The sequence below is a fragment of the Apteryx rowi genome, unplaced genomic scaffold, assembly GCF_003343035.1.
Source record: "Apteryx rowi isolate R43461 unplaced genomic scaffold, aptRow1 scaffold_172, whole genome shotgun sequence".
In the NCBI taxonomy this organism is placed as follows: domain Eukaryota; kingdom Metazoa; phylum Chordata; class Aves; order Apterygiformes; family Apterygidae; genus Apteryx; species Apteryx rowi.
Genome location: NW_020447997.1, coordinates 21441 through 37597, shown reverse-complemented (window position 1 = coordinate 37597; position 16157 = coordinate 21441). Strand labels below are relative to the sequence as shown.

At 35.6% G+C, this 16157-nt stretch overlaps 1 protein-coding gene across 1 annotated transcript in view; it reads right to left on the bottom strand.

Annotated features, from left to right (window-relative positions):
- The window catches only part of LOC112963647 (protein unc-13 homolog A-like), a 43496-nt gene extending 39212 nt beyond the window's left edge, over positions 1-4284 (bottom strand). The window contains exon 1 of the mRNA XM_026060907.1: positions 4230-4284. Coding sequence (XP_025916692.1) covers positions 4230-4251 — 22 coding nt within the window. The 5' untranslated portion in view covers positions 4252-4284. The remainder of the gene's footprint in view (positions 1-4229) is intronic.
- Positions 4285-16157: the final 11873 nt, after the last annotated feature.

The following is a 16157-nucleotide window of genomic DNA, read 5'->3' as shown; positions in this document are numbered from 1 at the left end:
TCTTTAATCACAATGGTGTCCACATTTTTATTAAGATAATATGATTCCTTAGAAGTCTTCAGGGAAGAGGAAGAATGTGGAGAAGTCTATGCAGCTTACAAAATATCTTTCATAATAATTATACTGATTAATTACAAGAATTAATTTGAATGGCACAGGAAACCATGCTCAATAATGGCTCCAGCAATAATTTATACTAGACACTAGCAGCAAATGAAAAGTACTGCTTTATGTGCCATATTTAGTGTTTGTAAATATATGTACTGCATTGAGGTTTTCTTCTATCAACCAGTCAACACAAACAATGATCCCCCAAATTGTTAGAGCACTTATGAGGAAGCAGGAGACGTGTGGAAGTAGGAGATGTGCTCCAATGTTATTGGAAACATTTGTTACCAAAGCGGCGCAATTGGAGTGCAACTGCAGAGTAAAATAGTGACGAATATTCACTCCACATATGCTTCAGAGATTTTACTTCAGACTCTGTCTGCTGTCATCCCATGGACCGCATGCTCAATAATAGCTGGAGTAGATTAGGCATGCTCCTAGAGTACACTTTTCTGTTGAGTTTCCTTGGAAAGGAATACAGTTTTTGTCCCTCAAACTGCTTTGTGATGCAAACCAAGTACAATTGGAGAAGACCAGTAGATTAATTTCAAAGCCAAAAATACAATGATTGTATAAATGCATCCTTTGCCATCCTGAAGAAAATAAAAATAAATATACACATACAATTGTCAGGACCATGTATCCTTCTTTTGGCATGTGGAAGATACCAATTTAAATATCGTCCCGTAAGTGATTTGAACCATGGACAGTAGATTTGGGGTACTCCTTGTCAAAGGAGTTGGTGGTGCAAGTTTACATTAACTCTAGAAGAGACTGAAAACTATTTGGAAGACAGATACACTGGGGGTTGCTAAATAGAAAAAACGTGTCAAGATCAGAAATTACTCTCAGAAGAAAATATGTGAAGGTTGAGAGATTACTGTGGGTGGGGGAGTATTACATATGCTTGCCATTTCTTCCTCTACCCTACATGTCTGCTACAGGACATCCAATACAAGCTAGTACAACAGTCCATTTTTCAGCTCTTCCTCCTAAGCAACAGTTCTACCTAGCAAGCTATTACACAAAGGGAAGATAATACCTAGCAGGCAGAGCTCTTCAGTGTACTTTGACAGAAGACTGCTCAGCTACTGAATTCTGAACCGATCTGGATTGAATGAGGAGGGGGACCTGCTCAGCCCCTAAAGAATGCAGCAGCTCTGGGCATGCACTGAAATACTTAGATATACATTTTGAGACCCATGGAGTTCAGATTCTTCTATCGCCAAGAGGCAAATATACAGAAGTTTCATTTCAGACAAAAATCTTCCACTGGATCTGGCCTTCACCGATTTTTTTGTAAGCACAAGAAAAGCAGAGAAGGGAACTGAAACCAGTTCCAAAAAGGAAACTAATCTTCCAAATCCGGTGTCATGCCTAGGCACTTATGTAGAATAACTCATTCAACTGCACAAATGCCACTACTTCCAGTATTACGATCAGATACTATATCGGGATGGCTACCAATAGGAGGTCAGATGTCATCAAAACTAAGAAAGCAAAACTCAATACCTTACAAGTGGCAGCACTGCCTGTAAAAAGCATTAATTCCCATTAGTTACATTAGAGATGACTCCTGTTATGAAGAGGGACTGTATAAAAACAGTCATGGTATTTAATTTTGACCTGTTTACAATGATTTCCAGAAAAATGTGCTTGCTCTGTAAGTATAATTACATCTGTGTTCTCTGCCTGCCCATCCCCCCAGTTCAGTAATTCTGTTTATGACTAACAGTATAGTTCTCATCACTGTTGCTAATTCTTTTGCCTTAACAGTAATACTAGTGGCAGAAAGCCATATAATTCTAGTAATTTAAGATGGATATGACAACAAATACGTAGGGAATAAAATGCCACATTAATATGGTACATGGCTTGAAGCAGTACTCAGAATTCTGTCTATATGGGATTTCCCAGGTATCAATTAATTGTAGTGCTATGATGGTATGCACGAAGAAATATTAAAAAGTAGAGTGTTCCCTCTTAAGTCAGTGAATCAATATTTAGTCATTCTGAGCAGATGAAATAAAAATTAGTATGAACTTGAAACAGAGATAGAAGGCAATGATCCCGAGATGTTTGATTATAAGCTGAAAAGAGATGAATACCATGAAAGCTGAACGCTTTTGTGCAAGCCAGACAAGTAGCTGAAACAAGAGCTATAAAATTCCATTAACATTTAATGTTTCCTGTCACCATAGCTGAAAAAGAAGACTACTCAGCAATGAGCAAATTTCTCACTCCTTAGAGTTCCATTACTAGATCAAACATAAGTGTGATCATGGGGTTAAAAGTCAAACTGCAAAAAGACAGCGCACATCACTGTAAACATGTTGCAGCTGAAAACCCTATGACTTACGAGGACACCGGTACTGTCACTCTAAACTTAGTTGTGCTTTGGATTTTAACAGTTGTGCCTTTGACAAAGTATACAGGTATACTTTCCTCTTAATGATGCTGTTTTCTTCCCATGTATTTCTGTTATTCTCTAGAGCCCAAACAAAGAAAGAGGCTGAGGCCTCTGATCCTTGTGCAAACCATTTGGTTTTACGAGTTCAAAAAAAAGAAAGCAGGATCATCTGAATAACAGTATGGTATGAATATCCCCCTTGTGCTTCATGATGCTTTAGGAAGATTGTTATCTTCCAAGGCACAGATTCACCTGAGTTAAGGTGGTTTCATGTAAATGCAAGAGTGATTGGTGTTGATGCAAATTGTCTGAACTCTAGCTGATAAGCAACAGTAATTACTTAACAGTCACAGACCTCAGAAAAATAGCCTGCTAAATGTTACAAACCTCTGCAGAGAGAGAGAGAGAATACACACACACACACACACACACACTGAAAGGGATAAATATTCTGTTCAAATCCCTTTGAGTGCCAAGAAAACTAAAACTGTACTGCAGAATCCACTAGCTATGTAATTCTATCATTTTTATATTTTATAAACTGGTTAATATTCAATTTATACTGATGTGTCTCTTCTACAGACAATGCAAAAACTTAGTAAGTACATGGATACAACACAAAGGGCAAAACGGAGGCCAGGTAACCAGGAAGACATACTATCCATCATCTCAAAAAGCTAGTTCAAAATTCTTCTCAATAATAGAGTTGCAGAGTGACCACTCAGAAGGCTCACAGACTGCACATAATCTAAAATTGTTTTTATCATATAAAGAATTGATTATTACATATTTAATGCGCCTGTTAGCAGACATGTTGCAGTAAGCACTTTACCAACTAAAAAGTGAACATTCCAAATTCTGACTTTAACAGATTTAAGTTCCACTCCGCAGTGTCACTTTCACTTGTGAAGAATGCCCCAAAGCTAATAGTGTTGTGACTCATACAGTCACAAAACTTACCAAAATCTAATCTTGTCATCATTTTGGATCAAGCGTATGACTAAATTTCATGAAATTTAGATTTTTAAAAAGGTAATCTTTAAATTTTCCTACCCTATCAATGCATGTAAGACAGCTCAGGGTTAAATTGAATGAAACAGCTCTGACATCCTACAAAATTAAGCTTGCTCTAAGAATAAGTTTATGCATACCATATACTTCACTGTTATACTTAGGACCTAGTAATTGGCAATAAATAAGAAAAAAAAAACAGCAAAATTCTCAGAGTCTGCAACTTTACCCTGCAAAGGTCCCCAAAGTTTACCATTGCTTGCTGATTCACTTCCCACTTGCCTAACATCACCTACCTTCCTTATTTTCCTTATTCTTGCTTTTACCTTTCACTAAACATCCTTAAGCATTCTATGGAATTGCAGTACATTTGCAGGATGTTTATCTAACAACCTGAATGATTCCATCACATCTCAAGCTCTGAGAAAGCTTTCACTTTCAAGGCAAACGGGGAGAAGCCATTGAACACTCTCACTGAACCACCAGCAGACTCCAAACATTGCAGCAGTCCAACCACTCTGCAAGTGCACAGTTTACAGACTGCACTTGCTTGGCTTCCCTTGAAGGAAGCACTGAAAGAAATATTCCCGTCCATTTTAATTACCAGCCCACATCTGCAGTTTACTAGGGTGCTTTTTATAGCTGCCTACTAAACATTTGTCACATTTGTGAAGCAGCTTGCTTGGTAAGAAAAACCTACCTTTTATAGAGAGAAGTTCCATTCCAGCAGAAAATTATTTTAAAGAACTCAAAATAAAATGATCCTCTTTTTTAGAAATAGAAAAAAAATAGTTGACTGGGTGAAGATTAGATTACTCTCTTCCCCCGTTTCCTCACTGTGAGTGTGTGTGTGTGTTTCACTCTTCCTGCATGCCCCTCCCATGCTTCACATGGACCAAAGCCAGCCAATTGATGTACTGGTAAAGACTAATGACAAATTCTTCCTCTCTATATATATGCGCTGAAATGGAAGTGGAGAGGAGAAATATTACAGTTGTTTCCTCACCCTCTATCTGCTGTATGCAGCTGTCTCTAGTCACAATACATTTCTGAGTGTCATCTTTGCCACTCATAGCAACTATTTCATTAGGGACATACTCTGTAAGTTCTTAAACTTTGATTTTAATACATACAAAGCATCTGAATTGGAATATGGAAGGTTTAATTTTATTCACAGGTCCACACATTCAGAACCCTTCTTTTATTCCATCAGCTAGAGCTAAACATAAGTAGGGTCAGTTTTCTAAAATAAAGCACGAATAAATATTGAACACAAGGAAATCCAAGCTGAATTTTAATATGCTTCATGAATTTCTGCACTTTGTTGCACTTTATTTTGCAACAATTAAATATTTTCTTGCAATGTCATAATTTTACAGTAATACTCGAAATAGTCTGAAATCACTACTGAAAGCTGTGGTGTTTGTGACTACATGTGCAGATTAATGCTGTAGTTTATTGAGAATCATAGTATATTTTTGTAACACGTAACATTTGGCCTTTTAAGCTTTTCAGTCTGCATTGTATTGTAATTACAGCTTTTGGTCTTAGGTCTTAAAATCCTTAGAGGAGTGTGTGTGCACGTGGTGTGTGTGGGGGGAGGCATAGATCTGAATTCAACATCTAGTGAGTGGCTGCCTGCAGTTCCAGGGAACTGGATCTGTTGGCCAATAAGGTCAGAAATCTATGTTCCAACAGGACATTCAATAAAATTCAGCACAAGATCTCATGAAAGTCTACAGTCACACTGCAGAATGTCTATGGTCTTGATTTTTTTGCCACGTAAGTGTTTACTAATGTTGTTTTAGGATGATGCTATTATGCAAGAATATAAAGTTGTCAACACACTACTATTTGGTACTGTGTTTTAGATTAGTATGTTTGCATTTCTCTCTTCTGAATTTTATTTATTCTGAAGAAGTTTCCCACAGCAGTCATGCTCTCAGAGCCAGATTTTCACCTCATGCAAATGATGGAGTTCCACTGAAGTTAACAGAGCGAGTCTGGTTTATCCTGGCTGAGAATCTGATCCTGAGCTTGCATTTGGGTCAAATAAAAAATGTCTACTTGGAAAAAAAACACGTAATCATTGCTCACTTAAGGTTCAGTAAATAGTATTTAGAGTCCACACTAAGCCTTGGCATGACTCAAAATTACACAGCTGCAGGTCTGTCTTCTCCTCAATCTGTGGGAAATTGCCTCCTCTTCTTTCCGTTCCACCCACCTTCTCAGGTACCAGGGCCCTTGATGTGTAATCCTGTGATTCTCCTACTCTCAGATGGGGTCTCTGACTGCAGCACCCTCAAAACCAAACTTGTTTGTTCAAGGTGTGCCAAGTATTACTGCATCTGGCATATAAAAGTCACCTATTCTGAAATTATGACTTAAGTGATCACAGAGTTTTCTTCAAACAGGGATAATTCAGTCTTCAAACGTGAATAAAAAAAGTGACAAAGAGGATATTTACAAAAATAACAAGAAAGTTATATTCCATATAAGTATTCATTTCTGAAGGAGTTCCCTTAAAAATCTTACTTTTGGACAAAATACATATATCTGTATTTTTTAAAAGCTCAGTCATGGAAACTGTTTGCCTTTTAAACTTTAGACAATGGCTCCATTTGAGTGAGTAATCACAGAAAAAACACACAAAGGACCATCACCAGCCAGATGACACTTCCAGCTGGGAAGTAAACTATTAATGGAAATGTATACACAATGAAAAATCTCCACTTCCTTAATTAGAGTCCCTTGAATCCTCGGGCTCTAACAGCTAGAGCAGTCACTGTGGTTCATTTACTTCACTGTGAGGTCACTGTTGAGTGTTTCTCACATATACAACTAGGAGAGATGTTATGGCTGTATGGTGGGAAGTACACAGAGAACACCAGAACATAGGCAGAAGGACTCCCTGTCAACTGAGAACAGGGTATGCGCAAATGCTCCTTCATTTGGAAAAAAGTGTTTATGATATTTAACCAAAGAGTAATGGAAAGCACTGAGCTGGAACAAGCTCTGTCAAGATGTTGTCTGAGTAAAAGGCATGAAAGCAGAAGCTGCAGGATAGCAAGTATGCTTCACAAACTAACAGTTTCAGTACTTTCAAGTAATTACTCTACTGCTTAGTCATGTCTTCCCTAGCATTTTTCTCTTCTGTTTTTATCACTTCTTATTTAATGACTGATACTACATTTAGTCCTATAATTTCACTGGAATTAAAAGATTCCAACATTGCAGATCCAAATGCAGAATCAAGGACTTACAGGCATTGAAAAAGGAAACAAAAGGAATCATTTGCCTTGCACTTCTATCTAAACCATAGCAAACTGTCCGTACTTTCAAGGCCACTGTATTTCAATAGAACAGAGTGATCAGGAGCAGTGCCATTATTAAGGATGTGTCAGCTGATACCTGACACATTGCAATGATCTGCTTCCAAAAGATATATATATTTATTTTTGTGGTCCAAATTCTCAGCTGATGCAAAAAAAAAAAGTATGGTTTTTTTCATTTCTGTGAAACTACGTAAGTTTTTTCTAGTGAAGATTTGCCTTTTGTATTATTTTTTACTACTTGTCTTTTCTATACTTGAATTTATACGGCACATTTTAGCAAACTGAAGCCTGCCGGCGTTGTTCCGTTAATTCATCAAAAGCAAGTAGATTTCAGCCTGATAATTTATGTACTTGGCATTAAAACTACATATTGTTCTTCTCAGGAAGTTCTTTCTCTACAGGATACTTGTAATACAACAAATATGGTCATGAGCACATGTATTTTAATATAATATATTGCATACGGAAAACAAGGAAGAGGGCACACTGGAATACTGATTGCAAAAACATGCGGAAGACAACCTCTCAACTCTCACAGCAAAATGAAAACAAGCCTAGTGTGATTTTAAAATTTCTTATTTGTAGAAAAAAATAAGAAAATCTTTGTGGAGAAAAGAATTTTTAATTTAAATTAATATTAGAACTATACAGTGCAAGAGCAAATTCCTTGCCTTCCCTACATTTCTATCTATGTATATACTTTTAAAGAACTTTTTTCTTTGGAACCTTAACATTTTATCTTTCCTTCTTCTAAAATTGCCTTCTTGAAGAGTTACTTAGATTTTGCAAATTAATAAACTGTAGTAGGCTAAATTTTCATCCGATCAACATTCATGATTACCTCAAACTAGCACATGAAGCAACACACCAGCCACCTCAAAAGACAGAGATGAACTGTTTTTGGCCTTCCCCTTGAAGTTAATCATTGCCTTAAAATAGAAGCAAGTATGAGAAAGTTTTCATTTATTATGGGAAAAATTTTACACAGTCCTCAAATCAAATTCATCAAAGAAACAGCTATATCATCATTATTGTGATCACAATAAAATAGAAAGCTGAAACAAATTATCAAATATTCAACCAGGAAAGTCAGTAAAGTCAGTTTTCCCAGCTAGTTCATTTCTATCTTTTAGAGATATAGATTCTGCATCCCCAGATGTATACTATAATTTTCAAGAGACTCCACAAGTGATAAAAGATAGAAATAATGAACTCAGTAACAAAATACACTACCAAGAGATACATTGTCAAAGCAACAGAATACACAGAAAATCAATCAGCTGATTTCTGACCCTGAGAAACTGCAAGTAATACCGAGGATAGGAACTACAAATTAGATCAGCTCGGTCCTTGCCTCCAAAAGATGGGCACAACTATGGCTAGGGACAATAGTGAATGTGTTCTGGGTTTCACAAGGATCATCTTGACAAATGGACTTGATGTGCCTGGCTTACCCTATTTCAACAGGAAACAAACGAATTGTCATTCTTTAACATGTTAGGTACTATTAAGCACCAAGTATATACATATGAATTTTAATGAAAGAGCTATTCACTAAGATTTTGGAGATTAATAACAAAAAACAAGCCGCAGGAATGAAAAAAAAACAACTTAAGTTTAACATACAAAGATACAACTAACCTGTCACATATTCATATTCAACCTGTCTTATATGTTATATTCACTGGAATTAGTAGGTTATTAGGCTAACAACAGGCTTATCTGGCAGTTTTTCTCTTCTTATTCTATTACAGGAAATTCTTATTCTATTACAGGAAAATAGTATTTCAATTATAAATAAACTATATAAGTGCCACAAATCTTAGAGTTTTGAATAACTCAATACCTGGAGTACGACAAAACGATCATTTTTAAGTTGGTCTTAAGCTTTGGAGAAATAGATTACTGAGTCCAGTTAAAAGTGAAAGTTTTTATATACAAATTTTGTATGTCACTTCACATCTCTCTTCCTTGGTTCCATTCCATAAAAACTGAAGAGTCATCAATTACCTGTCTCATGAAGGTAGTGTTGGAATTAATATCTGTACAGTGTTTTGGGATATTCTCATGAAGAACGCTACAAATAGAGAAATATTTTTACTATTTTACATAAATAGAAACCGATTATGTAAAAACCAGCAGCCACTGCACCCTTATACTTACTGAGCACAGAATGGCATACTTCTGATTATAGCCCTTAAGCTGGGGTACTGTTCTGACCCAACTATGACCTCTGTGTCCTCAATGATGTAGTTATTTGGACCACTGAAGTCACATACCCCCTAAAGTCTCTGCAGCTGGGTTCCCTCTGCCATCATTTCTGCCAGCATTAAATGATCAATAGGCAGGATAGATCAGAAAAAGCTACCTTAAACAATGCAAAGAAATATATAACTCTGAAATAAAAATGGATTTGCTTTTGAGAATCTATTTTAAGTTAATTATGATTTTATAAAGTTTTTTTTCTTGTTAGTTGCTTTGCTCATCTCTATGATTTGTGTAAAATTGCTTGCTGCCACTCACAAATTCAACTGTGCTCATTTATAGCTATAATTAAGGAGCAATATGAGGTATTAAGCTTTAATTCCCATTATATTTGGATAAGATTGTCTGAGAAGGACCAGAAAATTCTCAAAAGAAACTTAGCTCACTGTAGGCCCAATCAAACATGTACTCAGTCACTGAATGTTAAAAGTGCAGGTCTATTCCCTGGGAAAGGAAGTCTTCCTAGAAGTGTCTTGTACGTGTTGCTTACATTGTAATACACACAGACTTAGCAGTGATCTCGACTACTTTCATTTTACATCTAGAGACACCCAGCGGCTAAAGTCTAATTTGCTCTGAAGGACACCAATGACTTTTCCTCCCTGAATGAACTCCAGATATTTTCAGATCTTATTTTTATAAGCCACAGCACAGCATATGTATTCTACTTTACAAATAAAAATGAATTACAAGAAAGAATGCTACTTCATACTATATGTGAAAAATGTGAGCTGACTGAAAAATGTCACTTTTTTCCTTATGATTTACTTTTTTCTTCAGACGTATATTCAAACATAACTAGTACTTCCCCCCACCCCCAAATGACCATGGAAAATATACCTTGCTTTTACAAGATTTCTTTCATCTGCATTATAATACATTCCACCTGTCTGTACATCTTTTACCACATATTCAAGACTAATGTAGATAAAATTATTACATGAATAGAAAACAACAACAAAGGCTACAGAAATTCTATTTCTTTCCTTATGAAATGACTACATCAACTCAGGAAACATGGAGATATATATATTTTCCCTATTTAGCAAAAAGATTTTACAGTAACATTATATACAACTTTAAATATGTTACTTCTTAATGGAAAAAAAATCATTCAACTTATGAGGAAACAAAATACATGCTAAAAATTTTCTTTCATGTTCTCCTTCTCCTTGCTAAATGTATTAATTTAACAATAAAAATAAGTGAGATTACATTGCTTTTCACATGTTGACAAACTTACAAGAAGTTCACCTGTGTGAACCAGGCACATCAAGTCACCCTGAAAAGTCTTCCCAGTCTATTTAACTTTTTGATTTGGACTGAAGTTTTCAAGTGTACAAGTGACATCTCAGTATTAGCGCTGCAAAGGAGTCTTTTTTGGAACATGTCCATACCCCAATAATTGTTTCCTAAGAAACTTCTCATATGAATAAAAAACAATCAGCTGGAGAGCTGCAGAATGTTAGCTAATCTCTGGGGGATACTGAAATCCTTCTGAACTCCAGGATACCCAAGAAGGCACTAACATTGTATCTGGCATAAAATCAGCACAAAAACAAAGTAAAATCATCCAGTATAATGAACTCACTCACTGTGAATTCAGTCTTTTTCTACACACATTTCACTCCCCTTTGAAATGATGCAAGAGGTTGGGTATCTCACAAAATCAATCTTTTCTTCCAATTAGGTATCTTAAGAAATCAGATGAAATCTTTAGTGGGGCGGGGGGGGGGGGGAAATGTTGAAATCTAGAGGCTTATTGAAATTTGGCTCTTTCAGACTCACTTCATCTGGCCAGGCATGTTTATTAGATTTCGAGGAAACGTTGAGTAAAAATGAGCAAAGTGTTCTATTTGATTAACTGCTACAGCATCTCTCCTTCTTTGCCGGCCTTCACCTCTCATTTCAGTTTCGCCTCTATTCTCTCTCCTGTCTCAATGTTTTTTTGTTGTTGTTGTTGGGTGGGGTTTTTTTGGGGTGGGGGGGGTTCTCATTTCAGCAATGAAGCACTCCATTTAAGCAAATATATTAAGTATGGAAAGCAGAAGGACTGAGAAAGAAGTAGCAAATCTTAAGCAGCTTGCAGTTAGGATACTGTGCATTTCTTCTTGTGGATAGTCATATTTTCTTCCACTAATTTATACAGGTACTTTTTACTTCATGGAGAGTCCTACTAAGGCAGGAGGCTCAATTCTGATTCTTTTTCAGAATATTCAATTTTACACATTTTATGCATCAGATTTGTTATCTTGGCCTCTATAACCCCTCCTAAACGTAATTCGCAAAAGGATGACATTTTCCATTGTTTTGTGTATATTTGTATCCATGCAATCATGCCTCTGAACTTGTGTATTTGAGTGGAGTGTTGGGTCTAGCTAGCTTTCTTGGTGTCAGTGGAACTCCTCTATATGCAAAAAGGTGGCAGAATAAAGCCCCTAAGAAGAAAATGAGTAAAGCTCAGTAATTCTATCTTTCATCTCCACTCTTACATGAAAAGGATGTTTCTAAGCAAACAGATAAGACTATAAATAGTCTGATCTGTGATTTAACAGAATATTTTCTCACCCAGTCAGCCCTGGTAATCTTAAGAGTCTGCAATTAGTTACATATGCTGCAAATTTCATGGGCCTTCTTTTAATGCTTTAAAAAATTCACCATGTTTAGGACATGCAATGATTGCATTTAATCTGTATGGACTCTGTGCCTGTCTTTTCTAAACTATAATCCTCTCTTTAGCTCACTTAAGAGCAGTAGAATCCATGGGAATCAAGAAGTAGGTGACGTTTATTTCCAGAATCTGTTTAATATACATATGAGAAGTGGTTATATTTTCAATATTTGTTTTAAATGTAGTACTTTTAAAAAATATCTGTAACAGTTCAGTATTTTCAACCTTTTTTAAAAATCATTTTATAGATGAAAGCCACATAAAATGCATTTCTAACAGAAACCCAAATATTTCCTGTCCTGCTTATGGAGTAAGTAATTTCTTTCTCCTGATACCTCATGTCCCACAAAAGTAAAAAGGGAGGAACTCCTAGAAGGACAAAAAGCTGCCATAACTGTCTACATTGTATGATCTTACAGGAGCAAGACTACTGGAAAAGATGTGGTCACACTGCTTACTGTGTGGAATTTTAAGATGGGGGAAAATTGTGAAAAAATTCCCTGATCTTTTACCTTTAAAAAGATAGAAGAAGGGTATTTCTACAAGCTTGAAATGTAGTTAAATTGCAATTCAGCAACAACAGTTTCCATATTCCAAATCCAGAGCAAAATTAGGCAGTTAATAGGACTGAAGGCAAAAAAAAAACCTTTCCTTCATGTTCTCGCGTTGCTCCCTCTAGTGTCTTAGAGGGAGAATTACATTTACTTTTCAACAATTACAGTAAATAAGCAAAGACATTTATGTTTTACAATTAATAACATTGTGAAATACCCTACTGTTGGACTTGGAGGCTACAGCATTATTATTATTCTTTGAAAAAACACAATAAACTACAGTTTTTAAATTCAGTAAGAAAGATGAGAAGAGATGGAATTCTGTTTTTGCAAGCGCTTTCTTGCTTTAATTCCAGAATGTAACTGTAAGTAGGGACTTTCCTCACTCGTACATACTACAGCAATTTGTGAAATTGCATTTATTCTCATAAAAGCAGTGCTTTAATCAACATCACCCTTAAGTATCCAGAAGTGAACATACCCATAGTTTATCTTTGCAAAACAATAGCTCCATTGACATGAAATGTGATGTTTTTCATCAATATTTCATCACATTATACATAAGATAATACAATAAATTCTCAGTCCTTGACAACTCTGCCCTGATGTAATCTAAGCTAATGCTGTTTCATGTTTCAGCATGTGACACCTGTCAACAATGTTGTTAACCACTAATTGCTCTTATTCATCCCAAGAACATCCCTTGATTGCTAACTGAGGCCAGATAAATATTTTACTTTATTCAAGTCACTTTGCTGCCTGTTCAGATAGATGGGAAAGTCCTTAGAGGGAGCTGAAGAGAAGGTGGAAAGTAATTATTTAACTACAATAATTAGGATGGAAACTGAAATTATATGGTCTGAAAGGTTAATAAATTAGTCAATTGAGATTATTTCTCATTAAAACATAGGAATGTACAGGAACAAAACTCTGCATCATAAAAAACAGGCCCTTTTTTTACATTTGTAAAAGTTCTTTCAAAGTGCTTTTCATTAATAGATCTCAGGGCTTGTCACAATGGAATTAAATCTCATTTTTATCAAATTATAGATAAAAAAAGTGAGTCACTGACAGTGGAAATTAGCTGCATAATGTCTCTGAGTAGACCAGTGCCCAAGTCTGCAATGAAACATGGGGGGGGGAGAAGGGTCTGAGTCCAGCACTCAAATCATTGAGCAAAAATAAATCATCTTCAACACAAGAATCTCAAAATACCTTAGAAGTTTCATCTACCCTGCCTGTTACAAATAATATCTAGATAAGATGAGATGAAATGTTTTGCATGCCAGACAGAAAATTATAAACAGAACTGGAATTATAATGAAAGCATGTGCTCAATAACAGCATGTCAAAATAATGCCCAAAGAATGCAACTAGGAGCTGATGACTGTAGCCTTGAGGCAGAAAGTTCACTTTCTGGGAGTGGGGTGGGGGAACAAAACTCAATTCCTTCAGAAGAGAGCCTTCCCCTGCCTACATGGTTCACTGTCTTCTTTGTGTACTATCGCATCTGTGAATTGTCCTTGCCTCCCTTGCAGGGGTTCAGCAGTCCAAGGCAGCTGATCTCCTTTTCCCCAGCAGAGAGAGGATCCCTGTTGAGCTCAAGGGCATGATCAGTTTTGATTAATGTTCTTTGTGCATGTTCTCCTTTTCTCTACCAGGTGTCAGGTGTGATACTTCCACTTGTGATACATTTACCTTGGACTATGATTCAGTATGGATTTCTATCCAATAATATTCTGTAAACATCACAAAATATTCATAAACAGTATTTTGAGGCAAGGTGAGTTTTAAAATTTGTTTTCAAAAGCAAACCAAGCTGGTATCTCAGAAGGTAAGTTGATAAGTCTGTTCTGTTTTTTCATAATGCAGGCTGTTGCCAAGAACCAGTGCCACATAATGGAAAAAAATATATACATCAGAAAAATATATCCAAATATTAAATCTTTGTAATCTTACCTTCCTGTATGGGTGCTCTCTTTGCCCTAACATTTTCAGTTTTATGTGTGTATATCTGTACTCATACAAGAAACATTCCTTTTTTTTACATAACACCACTGCACATCATAAGAATATGTAAAGATAAGTAAAGGGTTAGACCTTTGACCTCATATAATTACTTTTTGTACTACTTGTACAATGGCCCATAAGGGACTTGACTGCAGCTTAGCAGCAGCATCCGATGATTCTTTTAGACTCAAGAAAAGAGTCAGAGGGCTAAAGCAGAAAGAGTGAGAGAGGGAAACAAAGGGAATAGTTCACAGAAAAAAAAAAGAGAGAGAAAGAAGTTTGGTGCACCTGATCATCAGATCAACACTTTGAGAAATATTATGTAAAAATTATTGTAATGATTCCAAAATTGATTCACTCCCACAGTTAACACAGGTCCAGTATTTTTGGCATTATTCTTAAAATTCTAGATTCTGTTCTTGAAGCATATACCAAAATCTCACCTTCTAATTTCTTAAAACAGGTGAATACTCAAGTTTCATAATGTTGAAGATATAATTGAAAATATGAAATTTAAGCTTTGAAAATGCAGACAGAAAAGAGATCCTAAACCTCAAGATATGTTATCTTAAAAATCTTGTGATATCTTAAAATGAACTGCATGATTTTTATAAAACTATGTCATTATTTTTAAAAGAATAGGGATTTGTGAATACAATTTTCAGTGAATTCCCTGGAAAGACTTTTATTGCCTACATTGCAATTTGAAATTTGTCTTGAGCACTTCCAACAGAAGTTATATCAGTTTAACTTGAGAAATAATGGTAAAATCAATTTAGCTCTAATGATACACATTTGTATATGAGCATGTTATATAAGTATACCCCTGGTTTATATCAATTTGGTACCAGCTAAATTATCATTAATCAGGGTTAAAATGTACATACAAAACTGCCCCAGTTTCGGGAAACTGGTTGTCCAACATCACCCCAGTTAAACTAGTGCAGAAGAATGCAGTCTACGTTAAGCCACTACTGTACAAATGCTATTTTAATGAGTTGCCTATTTTAGCTCTGCAGTAGTTTATTTGCTCTCTCCAAAATGAATGGACTAAAATTGAAAACAGAACACAAATGTTACAGTGCACCTGGAAGGTGAGTTTTTTTCAGGTAGGGTCAGTACTGTAAAAAAATCATTTGTATCATTTGGGATGCTACCACATCCACATTATATTAAAACTTCTAACATTTAGAATGGTTGAAGAACTATGTATTCTTAAACACAATGCTTCACATTGTAGCGATTGGGAATGTAACAAACATTTTTTAGAATAATTTTTAATACTTGGAAACATAGTGTATGTGATACATATATGTAACATAACCAATATTTCTACTGTTATCAATAACCAATATTTATTACTTTGTAAATATAAATATATTCAAATTATAGGTTTTATATATATAAAAAAAACTTTTCTTCTAATGATTTATTTTACCAAGATAACCAATGTGGCATTGAAAGACAAAATAGAAACCACAGTTTCTTGAGCCAAAAAGCACATGCAGTATCTGATTTATCCATTAGGTTACTTGGTCTCATACAATTATTTCACTTTCTTGATAAGCACCTTTTGCTTATAAAAGCTATAGCTAAGGCTCTGGTGAACACCATCAGCTTCAGAGGATGAGTGTTTTATCTTTTCTGAGAAAAAGAATTGTTTTTTTTTTAAGTTGACTTGTATCATCTCATTTTGCTTACAACATGACTAGCACCAAAACTGCCAGAAGAAACCCCCCCAAAAAGGTTCCTCTAAGTTTTCAGCTAAGATACTAATTACAAGGTTCTTCACT